The 25,461-nt window shown below is 49.2% G+C and overlaps 1 protein-coding gene across 1 annotated transcript; it reads right to left on the bottom strand.

Moving 5' to 3' along the window:
* Positions 1-410: 410 nt before the first annotated feature.
* OC90 (otoconin 90) lies at positions 411-25,253 on the bottom strand. The gene is made up of 14 exons (XM_027561720.1): positions 25,208-25,253; positions 23,170-23,235; positions 21,616-21,672; positions 19,055-19,229; positions 16,640-16,752; positions 14,380-14,508; positions 14,187-14,228; positions 12,789-12,839; positions 10,609-10,656; positions 9,811-9,864; positions 6,977-7,093; positions 5,962-6,133; positions 4,248-4,354; positions 411-1,263 (listed from the first exon to the last, which is right to left on the bottom strand). The coding sequence occupies exons 1-14, from the start codon at positions 25,251-25,253 to the stop codon at positions 971-973; spliced, it is 1,470 nt and encodes a 489-aa protein (XP_027417521.1). The 3' UTR covers positions 411-970.
* Positions 25,254-25,461: the final 208 nt, after the last annotated feature.

The following is a 25,461-nucleotide window of genomic DNA, read 5'->3' as shown; positions in this document are numbered from 1 at the left end:
GGGGATTCTGGAGGCATTGCCTATTGCTTGATACACAGTAAGATCTCAGTAACTATGGGGCGGGTGGGAGAATAGATGATACAGTTTCAATTTTTTGTAATTCCTATTACATTCATCTGTGTCCAAAAGGGCATTTGTATCCCCCAAACTTAGAGCCACTGGGATTATCCCCTATTTTTTTTAAATCAATATTGCTAGACCCAAGACAGGGTTATCTGTTTTTTCATGGTGGCAGCTGTAGCCACTCAACATACCAGAAAGGCTGTCATATCAGCGTGGCATACATCTTTGGTGGGCTACTGGTGACCCATGTCATCTCATAAGATTGATTACACTCCTTCATATATATATATATATACATATATATTTCTTTTTTTAATAGAAGGAAAAGTACCTTTCAGTGATTAGGGAGTGGAGATACTCTTTCACCCTCCATTCTTCTTTCATCTCACTCTTGCAATCTATTTGTCAGTATCCACAACATTGCTTCAAAACAAAAAACGGAACTTCCCTGGCAGTCCAGTGGTTAAGAATAAGCACTTCCATTGCAGGGGCTGCAGGTTCAATCCCCGATCGGGAAACTAAGACCCTGCATGACACATGCATGGCACAGCCAAAAAGATTATAACAAAGAAACGGTTGGAATATTTATTGAGCGTCCACAGTGCACTCCAGGAAGCATCGAACCACCCCTTGTCTGCCTTTTCCAAAGGCACACTCGCACGTGAACTGACAAACAGGTCCCAGTGTGTGTGTGCAAGGGTCTCCCTGCACTGTGAGCAGTGGGGTGAGGGCCCGCTGAGGACGGGTAAGATGAGACGGGCCCAGAGATCACGGGAGCAGGAGGGACTGGTCTACAGAGTGCACTGTGAGCCTCCGCTGAGGACGTGGAGGATGAGACAGGCCCAGAGGGGTTACGGGAGCAGGAGGGGCTGATCCACAGGGTGTGCTGCTCAGGTCCTCTGGGCGTCTATCTCGGGCCGTACGGTGGCCTGGTCCCCACGAGACCCAGCGGCTTCCCCAGGAACCTTCTGGTTCTTCTCAGGCCCTCCGTGAGGGGCGAGGACTCCTCGCTGTCCTCCTCGGAGCTGGAGGCCGGGGCGGAAGCCGCAAGCCCGCCGCCCTCGCAGGTCGGCCGGTCGCCCCGGCACTCGCGTCTGCCTGCCGACTGGAGGCTTTGGTTGTAGAAGGTAGAGGCCATGCACTCGGCCGCTGACAGGTCACAGGCGCAGAGCAGCTTCGCACACAGGTTCCCCCCCACACCTGAGGGGCGAGGACAGAGGAGCAGCCTGAGCCGCCGCGGGACGCTCGCCCCCTCTGGCCTGGCCTCCTCCCTCCGTCTTGAACCTCTTGGCCCTGCATGCACTGCTTCCTCTACTGGCTACTGCTGCTGCTGCTAAGTCGCTTCAGTCGTGTCTGACTCTGTGCAACCCCATAGACGGCAGCCCACCAGGCTCCCCCGTCCCTGGGATTCTCCAGGCAAGAACACTGGAGTGGGTTGCCATTTCCTTCTCCAATGCGTGAAAGTGAAGTCGCTCAGTCGTATCCGACTCTTCATGACCCCATGGTCTGCAGCCTACCAGGCTCCTCTGTCCATGGGATTTTCCAGGCAAGAGTACTGGAGTGGGGTGCCATTGCCTTCTTCCTCTACTGGGAATACTCTTAACTTTCTCCTGGTTGATTCATACTTGTCCATCACAAAACGACTTGGCGACCCCTCCGCTCCTTGCCGGCTTAAAGGGGGTGTCTTTCCTGTGGGCTCCCATCAAATCCCACCCTATGCTTCTTTCTATCACAGCAGAAATATATATATATATATATATATATATTTTACAATTTGTATTTTTATTTGCTGAGTCTGATGACCCCACTTTATTTCTTGACTGTTTCAGTTGCCTGCAGTCGGGGTGGAGCACAGAGATCTGTGTGATCCAAAAGAATGAATGTGTTTGAAGTTGCTCAGACATAGACAAGCATTCTACAAATGGTACCTTTGTCTGTGGTTTTCAAAGACGTATTAGTGTTAGACACTTGGTCTTGTCCTACTCTGCGACCCTAGGGACTGTAGCCCACCAGGCTCCTCTGTGCATGGGATTCTCCAGGCAAGAATACTGGAGTGGGTTGCCATTCACTTAAGGGGATCTTCCCAACCCAAGGGTGGAACCCAGATCTCCTGCACTGTAGGTGGGTTCTTTACCGTCCGAGCCACCAGGGACGCCCAAAGACTTCCTGGGTCTGTTGGGTCTGTATTGGGTCTGTTTAATTTTCTTTTTTGTCTGATACTACCATGAAGTACCATCAACCAGATCAACCAGACTTTTTTCATCACACCGACCCTCCAAATCTCTGACACGGGCCTTCCGGTCAGCCCAGACACAGCTGTGGCATCTCCACAGCAGGGAGCAGAAAGACGAGAAACAGATGGGCAGAGCGGACAGAGGCGGCGGCCGTTCCCCAGAGCCGCTCCACGCTTCAGCCCGTGCCCCTCGCGGAGGACGGCCCGGAACCGCTCCAAGGTGTTCAGCTCTTACACCCCGGCCCTTGCGTCCGCTCCAGGACACCATGCTCACCCCTCACAGAGGGTTGGAACCGGCTCTGAAGCCCCCAAGGAGTTCAAGTGACACCACAGCGTTCCCGGGTTCACTGAGACCAGAGCGATGCAGGCACCTTAAGCTGAGCAGATGGGACCCCGAGGCATGCCGGCATCCCCGAGAACAGCGATCATCTCATCCCGTCACTCAGGGCTCTAACCCCACCCCTGCCCCTCACCGCCTACAGGACGAAGCATACAGCTTTCAGCCTTGGGTGTCTGATCTGCTACCTGTCTTCTCTACCTCACGTTGCACCACCACAGTCCCACCGCCTTCACTTTCTGTTCCCGTAATACAGAACCACGTGTCATTCCCAGACTCAGGAGTTCCCCGAATGCCACAACTTGTCTCTCCCCTCCCCTCCCCACTTCTTTTTTAAAAACACACATGGTCATGGGCATCAGGGAACCCGTTAACCTCTGGAAAACCTCACCTCACTGCCCCTTCTTACTTCTGCCAAGTTCTCCCATCCTGGCTGCCGCACTCCGTGGGTTCAAAGCCCCTTTCCGGTGCTCCTGGGCCCTTGTACTACCTATGAGTGGTACCAGTAAGACTCGAGTCCTTTGCTTATCTCTCTTCCCGCCTGTGAGTGATTCAAGGCAGGGACCCTGTCTGTTCACGGTGTTCCTCATTCCTGGTGGCGGTTTTATGGAGAAGCACATGGTTAGGGGAGTGAATGAATGGATGACTGAATGCATGACGTGTAAAGCCCAGAGCTCCCGGGAGGCAAGAGGCGCACATGGCCCTCCAAGGCTGGCCAGAGCTCCCGGGAGGCAAGAGGCACACCTGGTCCTCCAAGGCTGGGTGCCCGGGGGGGAGGGGGGGCACTCAGCCCGGGGCTTCCCCAGATAAAAAGTGAGAGCGACACCCCCCGACGCAGCTCTCGAGAGAAACGGGGACCGTTTCCTTTTAAGCTGTGAAGCCTAAGGGAGCTGCACCCACTGATGCAGCAGTCAGATGTAGACGAAGTCAGTCCTATAGCAAGCCTGGCACAGTGAGGCTCCCGGCAGCTGGGCTCTTTCCAGACGGCTCCACCGCCACCCCCCAGACCCTGAGTGGCCACAAAGGCGCCTCCGGCTTCCACCACTGGGAGGAGTGGAGACGCAGGCCCACCCCTCCCTGCAGCCGGAGTCACTTCCCCTTTTCTGTGGGGTTCTTCAGGAGACCGCGTGGGGAAAGGGTTCTGTTTTTAGGAAGAGAGACCCACTCGCACAGTGGAGACTCGGTTCTAGGTCTGAGGAATTATGATTTCACAGTCCCAACCCCAGTTCTATCACCTCTTCCTACCTGTGTGACCCTGGACCTCACTTGCCTCATCTGTAAAATGGGCAGGCTCATGGGGCTACCTCACAGAACTGGAGTGAGGATGAACTCCAGAACTCAGAAGAGCACGTGGGAAGCACTGGGTAAGTGTGGGTTGTGACGTTAGTCCCCACCTGCTCTCACAGGCTCGGTGACTTTGGTCAGCTGACTTGGCCTCTCTTGAACTTGAGTCTCCTCCTCAGTGGAATAAGGGTACTAATGTGTGCCTCAGAGTACATAATAAGTCACATTAGAGGTGAACAAGTGATTGTGGAAGCATCTGTCAGATGAGCTGTGGTCCCCATGCTGAGCTGAATGAAAGAACAGCCCACTTTGCTGGCCCGCAGCACTTACACTCGGGTGTACCGTCCACGCACAGCACCGGCGACTGAGGAAGCCTCTCGAGCAGACAGCCCAGTCTTCTCACCTGCTCCAGGCAGCAGTGATGGGACAGACAGCACCTAACAGCAAGGAAATCATTTACTGCCAGGCCCCCGCTGCCCCCAGAACTCCCTCCAGGCTTAGTTCTCCCACACTCCCTGTAGTAGCGACAGTAGTCAGCGCCTCCTTTCCAGGGCACACAGGGCTGACTGATACACACACCAAGGGCCACTGTGTACGGTTGCTCAGGTTGCAGACTGTACCAGGATGCCACATCGAAGGCAGGGTCCATCACACTGGAAGCATCTTGTAATTGTAAAAAAAGTTTTTTGTATTTTTATCATGACTCTGTTGACTGAAAAGATAGGTGATTGCATATTTGTTACAATAATCTTGTAACAGAAAGAGTCTTGAGGAAAAGGTCCCACTTTAAGTATATACAAAAGTACCACATGGGCTAGCAGTGACACACTTCCTCCAAACTTTTATACAACAGAACAGTTAATCCTACATCCATAGGGTATCCCCTATGTCCCCAGCCTTAAAAGAGAACAGAGTAACTATCCTGGGCGTAGAGAACTGCCTCTAAGGAAGTGGCTAGCAAAGAGCAAGATCTCAGGAAACAGATGGGGATGAATCGTGATCTTGCTTTTTAGACTCACCCATCTGGCCCCATAAAGCCTCACAATCTCCCTCAGTGTCCCCCCAAGTCCAAGGAAACTTGTGATATAGTTTCCAATCCTCCCTAGGCAACTTCACCATTGGAGGGTGTGGGCAGTGTACACCATTCCACTAGAGCTCTAACTGGCCATGAACTAGGTGGGTCTTCAGGTGCAATCAACCTTTAAACTCGACCAGTTCCGCTCTCAGAATCTTTCTCTAATTCATCTCCAGGTTGAGTCCCCCATTGTTTCCCCCGTGTCCTAACCGCATATGTTATAGTGTGTGGTGTTTTGTTGAATTGTCCGTATCTCTCACTGCAAGCTCCAGAGGCAATTTGTTGTGATCTGCTTTGTTTAAGTTTAGTCCTTTATATGTCTCTACCACCTAGCACAGTGCCAGACACAGAGCAGAAGCACAACAAACGCAGGCCGAATGCCTATATTAATGAATGAATAAATTAATCAATGCATGAGGTCAGTGGAAGTTCTTCCAAGAGCAGTAGGTACAAAATTTGACAATTAAACTTAAAAGTTGTCGAGAAGCTCACTTCAACGTGTCCTGTTGCAGAGCAAATCAACTGAAGACCCCAATTCTACATGTTGCTGTTGTTGCTGTTTAGTGCCTAAGTGGTGTCTCATTCTGTGACCCCACGGACTGTGTAGCCCACCAGGCTCCTCTGTCCATGGAATTTTCCAGGCATAAATACTGGAGTGGGTTGCCATCTCCTTCTCCAGGGGATCTTCCTGACCTAGGAATCAAACCCACATCTCCTGCATTGGTAAGTGGATTCTTTACCACTGAGCCACCTAGGAAACCCAATTTAGAGCAGCTGGGTAGTACTTGTGTCTAGACTCCCATATCAAAAGATCTGAATCTGTCTGGCTCTGTCCCTTCATGGCTGAATGACCTCAAACAAGTCAGTCTTGGAGCCTCTGCTGCTCATCAGGACAAAGGGGTTGTCATGGCAACAAGCCCCTGAGCGCGGTAATGCAACACTGTGAGCCTGAAGCGATGACCCGCGTACCTGTCCAGGGCATCCCTCGGCTCGCCTTGTCCTTCCTGCCCACAGTAACAGCCGTAGGCTTCAAAGTCCTCGGGGCACCGGGATGTCAGACAGAAGAGCATCTCTCCAAGCTGCGACCTCACCCGTGTGTGGTCCCCGCTTCCCGGATGCAGGACGGTGAGCCTGTCACAGGCTGAGAAACAGGACTCTCATTTCTGTCTCTCTCTGCCCTGCTTCTCCCCTCCCCTCTTCCTCACCCTGCAACTTGGGCTAAGCCAAGCAAAACCCATCGTCCTTGCACACCCCATCGTCACAAGTTCAGACGGGGAAGGACCACAAAGCCCAGAGGCCTGAGCAGCGCCTTGCCAGTGTCTTGCCCAGGAATGAGCCCAGTCCCCCGTGTGTGTCCCACCAGCTGTGGCTCCTTGCAGGTGCGGGGCCTTTGCTAAGGCGCCTGAGAAAGGAGAGCCAAGGAGGAGGACCATCAAAACCCAAGTGTTTCATTCTTTCCAGCAAACCACGGTGCAGACGATGCCGAGCTCTTTCTTTCTGAGCCGGTAAGAGCGACAAGAGCCCTCCGTCAGCGGTTCCTTTCCCGATTCAGCCTCCAGCAGCTGATGACTAAAGGTGCTCATGCAGGAGAGATGGCGCCCTCTAGTGGCACCAAGTGGGATGGTCACAGTGCCTTACGGTGACCTTAAGGGCCTTGAATTCTTGCCTGGAAAATCCCATGGATGGAGGAGCCCGGTGGGCTACAGTCCATGGGGTCGCTAAGAGTCGGACACGACTGAGCGACTTCACTTTCACTTTTCACTTTCACGCATTGGAGAAGGAAATGGCAACCCACTCCAGTGTTCCTGCCTGGAGAATCCCAGGGACGGCGGAGCCTGGTGGGCCGCCGTCAATGGGGTCGCACAGAGTCGGACACGACTGAAGCGACTTAGCAGCAGCAGCAGCAAGGGCCTTGAAGAACCACCCCACTCATAAGAGGATCTTAAGACCGGGAGAGGACAGACACCGCTCTGCTTCTGCTCACCTTTTCTAGATGTCTCCTCGGGACCGCTTTTGATGGACGATACAGCCAACCCCAAAGATTTAATGCCAGCGGGGACGACGGTTACACCTTTCTCTGTGGCAACAATTTCTGCAGACCCTGAAAACACACGTCTTTATGGTCCATATTCAACAAGTGATTCGAGGGAAGTTAAGGACTTTGGGAAGGTCATGTGCACATATTTAAAATGAATAACCAACAAAAACCTACTACATAGCACCTGGAACTCTGCTCAATGTTATGTGACAGCCTGGATGGGAGGAGGGCTGGGTGGAGAATGAACACGTGTATATGTATGTCCCTTCCCTGTTCACCTGAAACTATTACAACATTGTTAATGGGCTACACCCCAGTACAAAATGTTTTTTGATGTTAAAAAGAATAAAAAATTAAATTAAATAAAAAGTGGTTCGAGAAGAGATTTGCAGATGGACACATGCTCAAGGCCAAATTCAGACAAAGCATCAGGAGAAAGAGTCTTCTCAGACTGGGTCTGCAGACAGCCAGGGCAGAGCCTCAGGGATCCTCGGCTGCTATGTGAGAATTTCCAAATTTTCCATGATGATGTTAAAACGGTTGGGGCCCAAGCTAGAACATGTGGATACTTCTTGGGGGCAAGAAGCGTCACAACCTCTCAAGCCTATATGCGTGTTATATTTACTATCGTGCGCCTGCCAAGTAAAGGCCACCAAGATGCTCACAAGTGAAGAGAAAACAGAATGATGGAGACATTAAGCCAGTTCTCAGTATAAAATCACGCAGGCAAGCGAAACTCTCCCTCAAACTCTTCAAAACCGCGTTAGCCTCTCTTCATGCTCAGAATTAAGTGCGAAGTCCCTTCCACCGCGGGCAAGGCTGCCAGCGATATGGTCCTGCTTCCTGGACCTCCCTTCACTGTCATATATCAGTCCCACCTGCCCCCTTGGCTGCAGGCAGGAAGGTCTCCAGCCCCAGGCCAGATCTCCAGCCCAGTCTGGTCCAGACCAAGGGAGCGTCAGGAGGCTCTGCCCCACTTGTCCACTGACCCAGGCTCAGTCCCCAGAGCTCAGGCTAAGGCCTGGACCTCTAACTTGCAGTCCTTCTCCAGACGCGCCATACTGGTTTTCTTCATACATCCAGGCTCCTGTCTCTGCTTGCTCCACACTCTGATCCTGATGGGTTAGAAGCAGCCCTTCAGGAACCTTGTCATAACCTCAGCCTCCTAAAGTTAGCATCCTGTTCAGTTCTCCAGCCCCACAAGTGGAAACCCATTAAATGGTGACTTTCTACCACACTCCAGAGAGCTGGAAACAGATGAAGACTCTCCCTGACCAAACTTCAGTCAGACCCCTCTGAGCCCTCCCTCGACCTTAGCCCGTGAGCACTGCAAGCTCTCCGCACTCCCCACCCTAAGAGACTTAACCAAATTCTAGTGTTAGTCACTCAGTTATGTCTGACTCTTTGTGACCCCATGGACTGTAGCCCACCAGGCTCCTCTGTCCATGGAGACTCTCCAGACAAGAATACTGGAGTGGGTAGCCATTCCCTTCTCTGGGGGATCTTCCCGACCCAGGGACTGAACCCCACTCTCCTGCATTGCAGGCAGATTCTTTACCATCTGAGCCACCAGGGAAGCCCAAACAAACCCTAGCCTGGTTTCTAACACTCAAGGAAAGCCTTGTCCCTGGGATGACCCAGCTCTGGTCTTCCTTAAGGTCCTTAAGGTCCAAGAAAGCGCAAGGCAGTCAAGAGAATTCACTGCTTTCCATCCACACCCACCTTGCCGAACAGGTCTCAGCAAACAGCCCCTACCCTCTCTTTGGAATTTTCCACTTTTCTGGCTCTGCGGGAGCTCCTAATAGTTTCCCCTTCCTCCTTCCTCATCGGCCTTTAAAATGCCCCATTGCTTCTGCACAAATCGAAGTGGAACTCAGTTTATCCTGAAGTCCACGCCTGGACAAGCGGTCGTAGGGTGAGAGAGGCCAGCCCAGTTCAGGTATAAAAAAAAAAAAAACACCACGTTGAATTTTAATCAGAGGAAACAATGGAAAATAATGAGCTACCATTTTTTTCTATTAAAAACTAGAGGTTTTTCATTCTCTTGTTTTTAAATAGTACCCACTATTGGCCACTGGAATGCACCTGTGAGTATAAATTGATTCAGTTTTTCTCCAGGGCAATATGGTGACATGTTGAAAGCCCTGAAATGATTACATCTTTTATACAGCAATTCAACTTCTAGGTATTTATCCTGACAAATTAATCAGAAGTGCATAGGCATAAAGAAAGTACGTATCTATTATTTATAATAACACGTTAGAAATAATTGGTTAAATAAATGATAGGATTCCACATAAGGAATTGTTGCACAGCCTGTAAAAACCATGTTACAGAAAAATACTTCATGTCAGGTGAATATCACCTCGTTGTATGAAGTGATACAACTCAGACTGTGAAACCGTAGCTGCCAAGTGATCTTAAATTCATTTTGTTTATGTTACGGATGTGCTTACTCTGGGTTGGGTAGAGACTGGAAGAAAACATCTTCAAATATTAAAAGTAGCTATTTGTATTCTGTGAATTTAAATAGACAACCAAGTATAGTTTTCTGTATTTTTTCCTAAATGCATCTCTTTAGCAGGTAGGTTTCTGTATCTTCCTATTAACGGATCTTTTGATTTCATTTTGTCTGTTTTTTGGTAAAGGGAGTAATTTTTGTAGAGGAGGGGAGTTGAAAGTAAATTGGCTTCAGTGAGTTCTCTCATTTTGGGGAGCACACGATAAATGTACAGGGGACAACAACATACGCCAAGGGGGGAGAAGCTGAGCATGCCTACCTGGAGAAGGCGTGGTCCCAGAGTCCTCCATGCCTTCCTGGTCTCCACCTGGTTCTGTCCCCAAGGGAGAGATAGGGAGTGAGCATTAACTCCAGTCTGTCCCATCTTAGTGTCCAGAGGCGGCTCCCATCCCCTGGGCGCAGGAGGCCACGTGCTCTTTGCTCTGCCCCCGGTCACTTCCCAAGGGACAAATAAATAGATAAGTAAATATTTTAAAAAATAGAGCCATGGTTGTTAATCACCACGAACAAAGTAAATAGGTTAATTCTCTTGATGACGTCTTGCCCATCTACTTTTAGATAAGACTTTGTTCTCTGTGAAATCACAACTGTATAACAGGAAGAAGACAAATCTTACGTTGTGAAGTCTGGGGTTAGAAAGCAGTCCAGAAATCAAGGCTAGAATGACTTAGAGTTTTTAATATCCCAGAGTCTTGGTTTCCTATATAATCTGCAGAATGGGCATAATAATACTCACTCCAGACCCTGTCAAATAGTGGTCACCGGTGTGAGTGTGTGTGTGTGCACGCTCGGTTGTGTCTGACTCTTTGTGACCCCATGGACTGTCGCCCACCCGTCTCTCCTCTGTCCATGGGATTTTCCAGGCAAGAATACTAGAGTGGGTTGCCAGTTCCTACTCCAGGGGATCTTCCTGATGCAGGGATCAAACCCATGTCTCCTGCACTGGCAGGGATTCTTTACCACTGAGCCACCTGGGAAGTCGGTCACCAGAACTCAGCACAAATACCGAGATGGCATTTTCTATTAGGTGCCCTCCTCTGAAGTCCCTTCTGCTTACTTGTCCTGGAGAGCGTGATCAGTTGGTCAGCTCCGGTCTCAGATGCCACTGTGAAAAGAAATCATCAAATCTCAATTACCAACCCAGCTCAGCACCTTAGCCGGGCAGAGGAGAGAAGACCCATGGCAATCTGATCAGGGACTCTGTCTGGGTATTGTGGCCCCATTACTTCTCAACTCAGTGGACAAAAGGCCAGATAAGGGCCCGTCTTGTGGTTTAGACAGAAAGACCAGCAAATGACCACTCTGGGAGAAACAGCCATTATTTTCCCTGGTTGGAATGGCTTCATCTGGGAAGGCAGCTTAAGAGGAAACGTAGGTCTAAAAGCAAGGATGGAGGAAGCGGCATCTTCAAATCTCAACCCTCCCACCAACTCTGGGTTTCGACAGCTTCTCTCCATCTCAATATGCCATCTGAATATGGAGATTCTAGTAATTATTTCATAGAATTGTATGAGCATTAAATGAGGCTACATAGTTTCAGTCTCCCAGTATCCTGCTTGTGGTTTGACATTGTGTGTGCTTTTTTTGTAGCCACATTAGAATTTTTGGAAGAAGATGCTGGCCCAGAATCTTCCCGTGCTCTGTCTCATTGAATTCTTCTGTCTCCCCAAAGAATAGGAACAGTCAACCTTTTCCAGGGATTGGTAAACTATGACCCGGCCCTCGGCTCATTTTTGTCAATAAAGTTTTATTGGCACCACAACCACACCCATCCAGTTACAGACTGTCTGTGGCTGCTTTCCTGCGGCAATGGTAGAGTTGAGTAGTTGTGAAAAAGATCTTCTTGCCCCCAAGTCTAAAATATTTACTATCTAGCTCTTAACCTGAAAAAAAAAAAAAAAGCTGATTTCTATGCAAAGTGAAATTTAGAGAGGTTAAACCATGCTCCCCAAGTCACATAGCTGAAAAATAGGAGAGTCAGGAATCCACCCCAAATCTGCCTAACTCTAAAACATAATTTCACCCCATAATGGTGAGAACAGCTGCAAACCCTTACAAACTGTCCCATCAGCACTCATGTGATTGATTTTTGAGCCCACATTAAGGCTTCCTCCTCGGAGGGCATTTGTGAACACTGCTGAGGTCGTGGGTGTGAAGATGTTGAGTGTGTGTTGGGGGCAAAGATGTGAGTGCATCCACCCTCTTCCTCTACTTAGACTCCAGACTCCTTGAGGAACCTTATTTACTTTGAGTCTTTCCCAGGGTCATGCCACAAGGGGAGTAAAGATTCTGGTTGAAGAAAGTGGAAAATGTATGAATTGGGGGTGATTCTGTGATTGTCTGGTGGGGCCAGGAAACCCGTAGCTTATGCTCAATTTTTTTATTTATTCTTTTTTTGTTTGCTTTTGGCCATGCTGTGCAGTAATGGAAGACCTTAGTTCTTCAACTGAGGATTGAACAAGTGCATTGGGACCTTGGAGTCTTAAACACTGGGCAGCCAAGAAAGTCCCATTATCCTCAGTTTCGAAGGGACGTGGCCACTGCCAGTCACACTGGGTGTGGCGGCTGCTTAGGGGCAGGGCATATGGTGGAGCTTTGGTTTGGTGTTGGTGCCCTCTCCTCTTTTCTCAGGACCAGGAATCCAAGGCACGGGCTTTCTGGGAGCTGTTGGGGATGACATGGCCTTGGACATGGAGGATAGCCACGGGATGAGCCCATGAGCCTCTGCTTCTAACCTTGCAGAAGCAGCAGCAGCAGCAGCAAAAGAGAACTAGATGCAAACCTGTAGGCAGCGGGTATGCAGTGGGCTCTCCCCGCGGTGATGAGTTGCCAGATTTAGCCAATAAAAAACCAGGAAGCCCAGTTACATTTGGATTTCCCATGAACAATAAATATCTTTTTAGTAGAAGTAGGGCTCATGCAAATTCTGGGACACACTTATATGAACACAGCATTCATTGTTCATCTGAAGTTCAAGGTCAGATGGTCAAGGGTGTGGGTCCTGTGTTTTAATTGGTAATTCTCCTGAGATGGGACTAGGAGTTGTGGGAGAAAGCTGAGCAAGTAGAAAAGAGATCTGTGGGTCAAAAGGAAGTAGGGGGGACTCTGGAATGTTCCTGAGGTGGTTCCACTGCAAGCCCAGGCAGGGGGAATTTTAGGTAGCCAATCTCAGCAAGTAGGCAGATGGCACCATCAAAACACAGGTATTTGGGGTCCCCACCGGTCCCCTGTGCTCACCTTCTCCTGAGATGGCCATCAGGCTGGAGTCCGTGGGCTCCACAGGAACCACTGGAGAAAGAGAGACCCTGGGAGCAATGGGTGATGAAAGCAAGTGCCAAGGGTCTCCAAGGACAGGCTGGGCAAGGGAGGAGGGAGGGGGCTGGCAAAGATGTTCCCAGAGGGGCTGCTTATCCTGCCTCTCGCACCCCACCTCAGGACATAGGGGTGCCCAGCAGGGACCCTGCTCAGGAGGGGCTCCAGTCAGTGCTGGTTCTTGTGGGGAAAGTGACACCATCAGTCACAGGCTGTTGCAACCAAAGGGCTGCAAACCCTGAAGGCTTGTGGCTGTGGACCATGGTCCCCACCCGAGAAGAGTGCTGTTCACACGGGATGGCAGAGAGAGAGGGTGCTGGACTCAGAAGGTCCACAGAGATACCACATGCATACACAACCCACACACACGTCCACACACGCATGCCTACACATGCTCATACACAAATCCACACACATATAGGCACAGACACACCCACATCCATGGCACACACAGTCACACCAACTTCCTCTTTAGCAAACACGGCAGGACTAGTTCTGAGAAAGAGACTGCAGCCCCAGGAAAGGAAGGATGCTCGGCCAGGGTGCACCTTGAGCTTCCCATCCTTGGGTACCCACGAGGTTGGGACTGAGAGATTGTGGGAAATTTGGCAGACAAGGAATGATGTGCATAAACTTAACTCTCACTTTTTTTCATAAGACTCATGTTTTAGACTTAGAACCATCCCTTGCTTTGTTCAGTAGACAGTTATGAAGAGCCCACCTGGTCCTGAAAAATGACATAAAGAAAACAACCTCCTCTTTAGGGAGTCCCCACCTGAGCCCAGGTGGCTCCTTGGGCCGCATGCTCTGGGGGACAGACGAGGGAGGCAGCCAGTCTATCCCCAGGAGGCCTCAGCCACCAGGAGGTCACCCGGCCGGAAGGGCCTTGCCCTATCTGAGCACTGAACTATGTCCTGCTCACAGCTATAGACAGAGAGGAAGAACCTGGGGTCTTCATCCTAACCAGATCAAATTCACACCTGTCTACCTAGCAAGGGCCATTTGATGTTGGCTATGGACTGAATTTATCAGAAGTAACGGTGTTTCTTAGAGAAGGAAACGGCAACCCACTTCAGTACTCTTGCCTGGAAAATCCCATGGATGGAGGAGCCTGGTAGGCTACAGTCCATGGAGTTGCAAAGAGTCAGACCCAACTGAACAACTTCACTTTACACTTCAATGGTGTCTCTAGCTGGGGGAGGTGGACACGCCTTCAGTGCCACCGGTCACTCCAGCTCCCCAACCTAACCCTGATCCATCCAGTCCCATCTGCAACCAAGGCCCTGTGGTCCAAGCAAGAGTGGCTTCCCGAAGAGGCCTTACCTCTTGGCAGGACGGTCAGCAGCTCCTCCTTGCTGGCTGTCTCTGAAAAGAAAGCACGTTGGAGAAGTGGGTTTGGGGATGTTAGAAGGCGCTGGACTTGGGCATCTGAAGAAACACAGCGATGATGGTCTCTGACCAGATCCCACCCCAGATCACCAGCCCCAGCAATGACGCCAGACCTGGGTCTTCCTACCTGGAGGCTGAACCAGACAGAAGGACGTGTCCAGAAGGTTCAGGGAAGAGTTGATACTGGACCGAGCCAAGCACTCTATGGCAGCCTTATCGCAGGTACACAGCAGGTGCTCACAGGTGTCCCTGGATTCTGTATGCAGAGCAAGGACAGAGCAGATGGGAAGAGCTCACTGGGAATCCCAAGAGGTGATGCAAATGCTCAAACTGACTGCTGACTTGCCCTCCACCGCCCTGCTTCTCTTGCGGTTTTCTTCAGCTCATCCACGACGGCTCCGTCCCTTCCGCTGTGTGGTCCAGCCTGGGATCCAAAGGCACTTTTTTCCCACACTCACACCCCATCCACCAGGCCACCCTACCGGCTCTGCTTTCAACCTATATGAATCTGATCATGTAGCCCTGGGCTTTCCTGGCAGCTCAGTGGTAAAGAATCTGCCTGCCAACGCAGGGGATGCAGGTTCGATTCCTAGGTTGGGACGATCCCCTGGAGAAGGGAATGGCAATCCACTCCACTATTCTTGCCTGAGGAATCCCATGGACAGAGGAGCCTGGTGGGCTACAGCCCATGGGTGGTAAAGAGTCAGATACAACTGAGCAACTAAACAAGAGCAACAATGCACCCCCATCTGCTCTCCACCCCCCCATCCTGCCTGGCTTACAGCAGAGGCCTCACTAGGCCCCCCGCCTCCTCCCCTGTTGCCCAGCCTCTTCTCACCACTGAGGGGCCAGAACAGTCTTTAGGGCTCAGGTCAAACCATGCCTTTCTGTGTGTGTGTTCAGAATCCTCCATCAACGTCTTCACTCAAAGTAAACACCACTACCTCCTGTTCCTTCTCAGACCTCACCTCCTTTCACTCCTCCCTTGTCACCCCACTTCTGACCTGCTGTCCCCCTCGTTCCTGACACACCAGGCCCCTGGAGCCCGGGTCCGCCGCGGGCCACTTCCTCCATCTGCTGTTCTCCTGAGAAGCCACAGGCGGCTTCCCCCTCCTCTCGGTCTTCACGCAACTGCCGTCTTCACAGGGAGGGTTCAGCCGACTTTCTTATTTAAACAGGACCCCCCTCCCCAGGCCTCTCTGTGCTTTTCCTCTGATGTATTTTCCTCCCCAGATCTTAGCCCTTCTTAACGTATCGTACGGTTCCTTTCTGACGTTTCCAGTGTCTGACAGCAAGAGGAAACCCCAGGTCAGGGCACCGCCGACATGTAGGTGATTACCTTGCACGTGGTGGGGTGCTCAGTGTTAAGTGTTGGGTGAATGAGCAAATGAGCCATGGTTCCCTGGTTCACTGTGCTCCTCACCTAGTGATTTACACCCTTCCTGATGCTCCAGACTCCTGCCAGTTGACATTACTTGGACTGAGGGGCCAGTCAAACTTGGGTTCAAACTCTGGCTTTGCCACTTGGCAGCTATGTGACTTTGGGAGAGTTATTATTTAATTTCTCTGAGTCTTTCTGTCCTTATCTGAACACTGGGGATGACGACCCCTGTCTAACAGAGTTGTTAGGATGACCAGAGTTGCTGTGTATACTATCCACGACTTGTAACAGTCACTCAAAAAGGCTGGCTCTAATACAGTACCCCATCTTGCCATGGTCTTCTTCCCTCTCTGCTTTGGCCTACTCTACTTCTTCTGCCAGGATTGTTCAGAGACATGAAGTAAAATTCCTAGAGTCACACAGCAGGTAAGGTGGAGAGCTAAGACTTGAACATACAAGTGTCTGATTCTTATAAACAAGCACCCCAGCCTTATTCATCCATCATGGCGTCTGCCTCCACTTCCACCATCATTGCATTCTCAACAGATGCCAGTCTCCATATTGTTTGACATTTAACACTGTTTAAAAATTGTAAATGTAACATTTTAAGCATTACTTAATGTTTATAACAAATCTCTGAAGCAGGTTCTGTCCTCCCCCTTTTGAGGATCAAAGTTGTTAAGTAAAAGGTCAGGGTACTCCCTCCCCGAAATCCACAATGCCTAAGTAGCAAACTATTTGCCCTCCCCAAGCTTCCAGGGTTGGTACAAGCATAGCATTGTAAATCAAATAATCGGCTGAGCAACTGTTGTTTCAATTCAGAAAGCATGTAGTGGGCCTCTACTGCCTGCAAGGTGCAGCTGCCACAGATCTGGCGGGGCTGTAAGTACCCACAGCGATGCAGGCAATGGTGACGATGACAAGGGTGGACCCTGGGAGCCTGGGCCTGGAGTCTCTGAACTGTCGTTTCTCAGCCCAGTCTCCTGAGACACCTGGAGACGCTCACCACACGAGATACTCTTGCTGATGCAGTTGACATCTGTGCTAAGCTTGGCAGGGTCTTGCAGACAGTCCATCTCAGCGGCCTCCTCGTAGCACCTGCGATGCTGGAAGCAGCAGCTGCGGCAGGAAGGGTCGGAATGAGAGCATGGGTTAGAGCACGGGCAGGCAGCACACCATCATTCAGTGTCCCCGGATGGTTCCTGGCAGTGACCTGTTTCAGTCCTTAGTGTGCGCGCACACACACATGCTTGAATTTGAATTGTGTTGCCTATGCAGCAGGTGCTATCATAGCTATCAGCATTTACATATGTGAAAACTGAGACACATGGAGCTCTGTAACTTGCCAAGGTCAAGGTTGATCACAGAGAGAGGCTGACACCAAACTGCTAAGTCAGGTGGCTCTTGCAGTGCAAGCAGGAGGACAGTGGAGCCAGACGCAAAGAAGAAAAAACACACAGGCAGCTGATGGCCTTGGGCAGGCTGCCGTTTCTGACACTACCTAACTTATAGAAATCTGTTAAGGTCAATAGAATGTCAATACAGACCCTACCACGTGGTAAACACTCAATAAAACTACAGCAATTATTTTTGGGGTCTGGCAAGCAAGTTCAAGGTGGAAATAATCTGTATCCCAGAAGTCTGGAAACTCCCACCTCCATCAATTGCACCGTGTAAAGTCACTGAAATTGGGTGTGACGCAGCATGCTGCCAGTTTCGGCCATCAACGCTTTGATCATTAACACAGTGATGAATTGCTGCTTTATTTTTTTGACTTCTAGGTCTGCTCAGTATTTTAATAACTAAAAGAAGTGGCAAGAGAGGACCTGAAAGAAAAACACGTTCCCAGAAACGGTCCTGGCACCATGCCCCGAATGGAATCAGTTTCTCCCTTTCTGAATGTCAATGAGCTGGCTTGTGGTCCCAGGGATGGAAGACTGCCCTCTGTTCCAGAAACAACTTACACCCATGGGAATCCTTCCCTACCTTCTGGGAGTCTGTGTGGATGAAGGCGCACACTCCATCACACTGGATTTGGGCACAAATATAGTACCAGTGGGAATTCCCAGGTGGCACCAGTGGAAAGGAACCCACCTGCTAGTGCAGGAGACATAAGAGACGCAGGTTCAAATCCTGGGTTGGGAAGATCGCTTAGAAGAGGATGTGGCAACCCACTCCAGTATTCTTGCCTGGAGAATCCCATAGACAGAGGCGCCTGGAAGGCTACGGTCCAAAGGGTCACAAAGAGTCGGACACGACTGAAGTGACTTAGCATGCATGCATAATGCCAGTGAGGTGTGGACACAGTCCCAGAGTAAAGGTGAGACTTCCACACTGCTGCAGTTACTATGGCTCCAATTACTGCTAGAACTACTACTACTGGTAGTAGTACTTCTACTACTTCTACTTCTCTTACTACTTTAAATACTACTACTACTACCTCTAGTACTACTAATGTTACTACTACTATTACTAGCCCAACCCCTAAACCCTGATAGCAGTTTTATTAGTACTGCAGCTATTGCTACTACTGTTACTATTACTACAGCTACTACAGCAACTGTTCTACTACTATTGTTACTACTACTACTAACACCAATACCATCACAGGTCACTAGTACTGCTTCTGTTGCTATCACTGCTATTACTATTAATACTACTGTAGCTACTACAACAGCTGTTACTACTAATATTGTTATATCACTACAACTATCATCACTACTAACACAGCACTACTAATCTTGTTGCTGTTGTTATCAATCACTAATAACCCTTGAAAACAATAAGTCAGGCAGAATTCCATCACATTAGCTTGTATTTGGTCGTGTAATCCTAAATAATAACTATGAGGTAGGTGTTTTTATTACCTCCATTTAATAGGTAAATAAACTAGAACACAAGGAAGTAAAATAATTTGCCCAAGGTCAGGTCCCTAAGGAACAGAACATGGGAATTACTGGCTTATAGGTGATCTGCTTAAAACTCTAACATGTGTGCAGCCTCAGTCGTTCAGTCGTGTCCAACTCTTTGTGACTCCATGGACTTTGTGACCCCACCAGGCTCCTCTGTCCTTGGGGTACTGGAATGAGCTGCCATTTCCTGCTCTAGGGCATCTTCCCAACCCAGGGATCCAACTCAAGCTTCCTGAGTCTCCTGCATTGCAGGCAGATTCTTCACCGCTGAGCCATCAGGGAAGCCCCCAAACTCTAACAGATACCAACACATTGTCCTAACTGACCTCCTGCTACCAGCAGCTATTTGCCGTATCCCTGCTGACGCTGAATGCTTCTAAGATTTTAAATTGTGTTGCACATGCCCGCATACACCTGCACACAGAAGCAGGGACCAGGGAGCCTTCTGCACCTGTGCTCTGCCCAAAGCTCAGCCGGGCCTCCACGAGCTCACCTTTGGTCTTGCTCACCTGTCAGACTGGTCCACAGGCAGCCCTTCCATCTCAAACCTGCAGGCACAGCCGTAGTCTTCGAAGTCCCGGGGGCAGAGCCCAGCCACGCACCTCATACCATTCACGAACTGGAGCAGCGCGGGGAAGTTGGTGAAGACGGCCTGCAGCCAGGTGAAGTGGGAGCCCAGGCAGTCTGGGGGAGGGGAGCAGGGCTCACCGGGAGCCAGAGTTGAGGAGGGAGCCCCCTTTTCAGGGGGATAGAACCTCCTCACCTACTAAGCACCCACTGCATACTCAGGACTTCTTGACCATTGAAGGGAGGCAGGTTTACAAGCTGCGGTCCCTGTTGGTTTCCCCCCAATGGCCTTTCATCCTTCTGCCTTACCAACAAACCTGAAAAGTACTCAAGGAAGGTGAGCCTCCTTCCGAAGTCCCTAGGGATGTTTAATAATCATTCTCAGCTCATCATGGTAATCTCACGCTTCTGTGATAAGGTTAGTCTAGGGCTGGCCATGAAAACCATGTATGACCCAAAAAACTTCAGGGGTAGTCTGTTGGAAGCTTTGGAGACATATTACTTTCCTAATAAAGCATAAAGACATAGAAGAGGGCCTTTCTGACCTACAATTTTCTCCTTCCTTGAAGGTGGTGAGGATATACTGGGCTAGAACTGCAGCAACCACTTTGCAACCATGAGGCCCCATATCTAAAGCTGAAAAACTATTATGTCCAAGGGAGCAGTGAGGCAAGATAAAATGAGCCTGCTGGGTCTCAGATGCCAGTGCTGCGCTACTGCATCAGTCCTTGTGCCTTCAGAAGGCTTATGTGAGATCATTAAATGTCTTTATTATTTAAGTTCCTATTAGTTTCCTGAATGGATCCCAAATGATACAGTCTTGGCAATAAAGAACTATAAATCAGCCTGAGGAAAAAAAAGGAGTATAGACACTAATAATCTGGGGTTACCTGTTATGTGCCAAAAACAGTTAGATGCTTTAAATAGCACAATAGTTAAAATTGATAGAGTGAGTAATGCTATGAAAGGCTTTCATGGTCAACGATCCCATAAATGTCTTGTTCATTCTGAAAGACAGATCCTATTCTGTCACCTCCCTTTCACAGGTAAAAAAACCAAAGGTCAGAGACATGCCTGAGGTATCCACCAGCAATGATGACTTGCCCTAAACAAAATGCTCTTGCAAACGTAACTGGCAAGCAAACAGCATCCAACTTTATGACTCTATATCTCATGCTCACTCTCTCTGCCTGGAGGATTGATACATACTTAATGAGATGATCCCACAGCACCAATTTAAATGCACAGGGTGATCAAAAAGAGGTTCAATTCAGTTCAGTCACTCAGTCGTGTCCGACTCTTTATGACCCCATGGACTGCAGCACACCAGGCTTCCCTGTCCATCACTAACTCCCAGAGCCTATTCAAACTCATGCCCATCAAGTCAGTGATGCCATCCAACCATCTCATACTCTGTCGTCCCCTTTTTCTCCCACCTTCAATCTTTCCCAGCATCAGGGTCTTTTCCAATGAGTTAGTTCTTCCTATCAGGTGGCCAAAGTATTGGAGTTTCAGCTCCAGCATCAGTCCTTCCACTGAATATTCAGTACTGATTTCCTTTAGGATGGACTGGCTGGATGTCCTTGCAGTCCAAGGGACTCTCAAGAGTCTTCTCCAACACCACAGTTCAAAAGCGTAAATTCTTCGGTGCTCAGCTGTCTTTTGGGGGAGATCCAAAGTTGTGAGGGTCACATCCACCTTGACTGTTCACTGCTCTGCTAGTTTCTTCCTACCTCGTTCAAACTTCCCTACCCGTGTTTTGTTTCCACACAGTCTAATCAGAAACATGATAAAAGGTTTTACGTTGATGGGAAAAGTCCATCTGGGGTTTATGTGTGTGAGTGTGTGTGTGTGTGTTTATGGAAACATGCATTTTCATTCAAGACCTGCACTCAGTCATTTATACATTTTAAGTGCACTTTTAAACCTAGCATAGTCTAATCTAATAGGCAATGCAGAGCCACCTTGCTTGTGTCCATCATATTATAATCTTGTTTTGGGTACTTTTAGTTATCGAGGCTAGGAATCATCACAGCATCCACAGCATCGTGCAACTTGTAGTCACGTAATGAATACAGAACTGATCCACGGAATGTTTCTCAAGCTTTATGTATATTTACTAGTTGAGAAGGAAACATAAAACTACTTCGGTGTAAGACCAAGCTCTGAACTCAGAAAAGACCTTGTCGCTTCTGGTTGTGTGGCTGGGCAATTCCCTTAACTCCTTTGCCTGGAAAAGAGGGATGCCATTCCCCTCCTGACCAGGCTGTGGTCAGTAAGAATGAAGAAAGGATAACAAAACCACCTAGTCCCTCAGTGACTCACCCTACGATAAAAGGCACTACCATTCACATCAGAATTTGATCACGTTGTTCGGAGCTTGCAGGGGAGGCCATGCTCAGAGGGCAGACCCCCAAGTTCTGTTAATTTCCTTAGATTTCCCCCCACACACACCCCATGCCCTAACACCCAGGGGATAAAAGCAAGTTCAGATTTAACTCACCAAAAATTTCGGCCACACCTTCTACATTTTTAAACATCCCATTGAAGAAAGTCATACCTAAGTGGAAGGAAAAGATAATACATTAGAGTTGGGTTCTCCCCTTTCCTTTCCCTGTCCACCCCCTTCAGGAAGAGTGAGTAAAACTCCTTCTCTAAGAATAGATTTGACCTTAGGCTAAATTTCTAGTAACGCAGGTTGCCATGGAAAACTAATAAGATAAAAATTGAGCTGTGTTGTTGTTGTTCAGTCACTCAGTAGTGTCTGACTCTTTGTGACCCCTTGGACTGCAGCATGCCAGGCTTCCCTGTCCTTCACCATCTCCTGGAGGTTTCTCAAATTCATGTCTATTGAGTCGGTGATGCCATCCAACCACCTCATCCTCTGTTGTCCCCTTCTCCTCCTGCCTCCAATCTTTCCCAGCATCAGGGTCCTTTCCAATGATGGAAAAGACTTCCAATTCCAAGTCGGCCCTTCACAACAATGCTCAGTGGTGAAAAAGTCCCCTGGATGATGAGGTCTGTCTGGACTGGTAGAAACTATGGCTAAACTACAAACACCTGGCAGGAAGTCATCATTTTGGGTCTCCATCAACGTGATGACTTTTGGAACTGGGCATCGTCCCTTCTGGGCATTTTAGAAATTATACCTATGAGCTGGTTACTAGGTATACTGACTTCTATGGAGAATGCAGCTTCGAGGTTAAGGCAGGTCTGGGGCTGCTCTGGGTGAGCCCTTGTATCTGAGCTGTTACTTAGGAGCTCCTGGACTGCCGTGTAGATCGATGCCAGGGCTTCTCCTGGTAAAGAAGAGTGGCTGGCATGGCCTGTTGGCACACTGTGCTTCCTGGCCTCAATCCTTCTAAAAGCCAAGTGTGGCTTGTGAGTCTAAACATCTACCTGAAGAACACCTCCTCCTGGGCATTGCACTTCCCATGGGGGTTGTGCCATTTGGATAGAGGCCATGAATGTGTCTGGACGGGACTGGTCACTTAGCTTGCATGGGCTAGTGCACAAATAATTTGGTTGACTCCAGTTACCTCTCTGAAAGGTCAGAAATGAACCCTTAGTTCAGGGTAAACCTCACCAGCTATGTACTCTATTCGATGCCTGTATAAGAACCCACCTGAGAACTCTTTACAATCCAGCGCCAGGAAAACCTTCCCTTCTCCAAGGGACAACTACAGATCCCCTTTTCTGATAACCTGAGCCCTGCAATGCGTCACCTTTTTATTTTTGTCCTTTCAATACAATTACTGTGTAACCCTGATTGATTAGCCCATTTCCTTCCTTCACCTGGTTTCCCCTTCCAGCTGACCCGTGTCTCTCGATAAAAATTTTTAGTGCTTTGTCTCAAAGGAGAGCCTGATGGTGGGTCAGACACCAGAATTAACTGTGAGGGAGATGCATTGGAGTCTTACTCAGATCACTGTACCGTCAAATGCCATAGCAGTAAGCAACTCTAGGGTATATTCAGAAGGGATCAGTCTCTCTGCCAATATCCTAGACAGCTTGCTACCAAGCTAGGTCTCCTAAGAAAAGAGCAAAGGATCCTTACTGATATTTTCTGAGAGTCCCAGAGGCAGCTCATGTGGAAGGTGTGGGGTGTCAAGAGGGTGGCCCCCTATAAACGAGAAGAACAAGGTTAGTGCAAAGACAGGCACTGCCCACGTGCCGGGGAGGGTGGGGAGGCGGCAGCTGGGAGAGTGATAAGGATGCAGGTCAGCTGGATTCTACACCTGTTTTTCTAGTGCCTGGAGTGACCAGGGTGGCCCAGTGTTTTATATTGGTTGGTCTTAACGGAGTAGTCTTCTGGTTTGGGATGGAGATTTTGAGACTTATCTTTAAGCTGTTGTTGCATAGGAAGCATATAATTTTAACTTACATGGCATGTTTGTTTGGAGTTTCTTGAGATGAAGGATTGGTGGAAATAAAAACAGACACAGAAAAGACCCCAAACCCTGAGTAGTTTATAGTTGAGGACAGGGGTTTTCCCCAGACTGTCAGCATCAATCTCACCTGGGATGCAAGCTCAGTAAAAGTTATGGTCCTTGTGCCCTCGCTCAGGTCTGATCCCACAGACTTACTCCAGAGTAAGTATCAGAAATAAACATTTTTAATAAGCTTCCCAGCTGGTTTGAAAGTTGCTGGTCTAGAAACTGCACTTTGATAAATGTTGCTTGGGAAGATGACAACAGGGTGGAAGACCTCTGTTATTCAGTCACTAAGTTGTGTCCAATTCCTTGTGACCTCAGGACTGCAGGCTCCTCTGTCCTTCACTATCTCCCGAGTTTGCTCAGATTTATGTCTATTGAGTTGATGATGCTCTCCAGCCATCTAATCCTCTGTCGTTCCCTTCTCCTCCTGCCCTCAGTCTTTCCCAGCATCAGGGTCTTTTCTAATGAGTCCACTCTTCACATCAGGTGGCCAAAGTACTGGAGCTTCAGCATCAGCATCAGTCCTTCCAATGAATATTCAGGGTTGATTTCCTTTAGAATTGACAGGTTTGATCTGCTTGCTGTCCAAGGGACTCTCAAGAGTTTTCTCTAGCACCACAATTCAAAAGCACCAATTATTCGGTGCTCAACTTTCTTTATGGCCCAACTCTCACATCTGTACTTGACTACTGGAAAAACCATAGTTTTGACTATATGGACCTTTGTTGGCAAAGTGATATTTCTGCTTTTTAATACGCTGTCTAGGTTCTTCTTAGCAAGGAGCTTACTTGATGGCTTTAGGGTTTGAATGTACTCTTGAGAGTCCCTTGGGCTGCTAGGAGATCAAACCAGTCAATCTAGTTTGAAGGGGCAAGGGAGCAACCGCGGGTCAAAGAGGCCATCACACTCCAAGGGAGTCAGCAAAGCAAAGGACAGTGGCTGTGAACCGCGGGGGAGGAGACGCACTGTTGGGTGGAGAGGCCTTCGCTCACTGGTCCCCTTGCCCTTTGCTCTCCTTGGTGCCCACCTCAACCCCCATCCCCCACATCCATGCTCAAAATGTGGATTAACCCTCAAGCTTATCACTAATGTTTGCTTTCCATCACTCACTTGGCAAGAGGATAAAAATAATAAGTAAATCAAATGGAATTTGGCAAGACGGCCCAGGGTTCATGCGCGTCTGCGTGTGTGCGCGTTCAGTCGTGTCCCACTCTTTGTGACCCCATGGACTGTAGCCCGACTGGCTCCTCTGCCCATGGGATTTTCCAGACCAGAATACCGGAATGAATTGCCATTTCCTTCTCCAGGGAATATTTCCAACCCAAGGATGGAACACGAGTCTTTTGCGTCTCTTGCATGACAGGTGGATTCTTTTTTTTTTAATTAATTAATTTATTTTAATTGGAGGCTAATTACTTTACAATATTGTAGTGGTTTTTGCCAAACATCGACATGAATCAGACACGGGCACACATGTGTTCCCCATCCAGAATCCCCCTCCCACCTTCCTCCCCATCCCATCCCCCAGGGTCATCCCGGTGCACCAGCCCCCCTGAGCGCCGACAGGTGGATTCTTTACCACCAGCGCCACCTGGGAAACCCCAGTGTTCATAGTAAATATATACAAAGCCAGAAATACAGTCAAATACCATTACTTACCGCCATGTGGAGCCATCAGCATTCCCAGGAGGAGAAGCACAATCATGGCAGCAGAGCAAAGGGAGGGACCTTGGCATCAACTGGCACAGCGTCCTGGGAGAGAAGTCAGCAGAGCATGGTGAGTATGCTTTCAGAAACCAGGACACGAGACCCCAGAGGACCTGTTTGTCCTAAAATGCAGTGCAGGAAAAGGAGAAAGGCCCCAAAGTGATCCTGTCCCAGCCTTGCAAGCGGCTTAACTAAGAGTAATGAGA

This window comes from Bos indicus x Bos taurus, chromosome 14, assembly GCF_003369695.1.
Source record: "Bos indicus x Bos taurus breed Angus x Brahman F1 hybrid chromosome 14, Bos_hybrid_MaternalHap_v2.0, whole genome shotgun sequence".
Lineage (NCBI taxonomy): Eukaryota > Metazoa > Chordata > Mammalia > Artiodactyla > Bovidae > Bos > Bos indicus x Bos taurus.
Note: the sequence above shows the minus strand (reverse complement) of the source record. Positions and strands in the feature narration are given on the sequence as shown.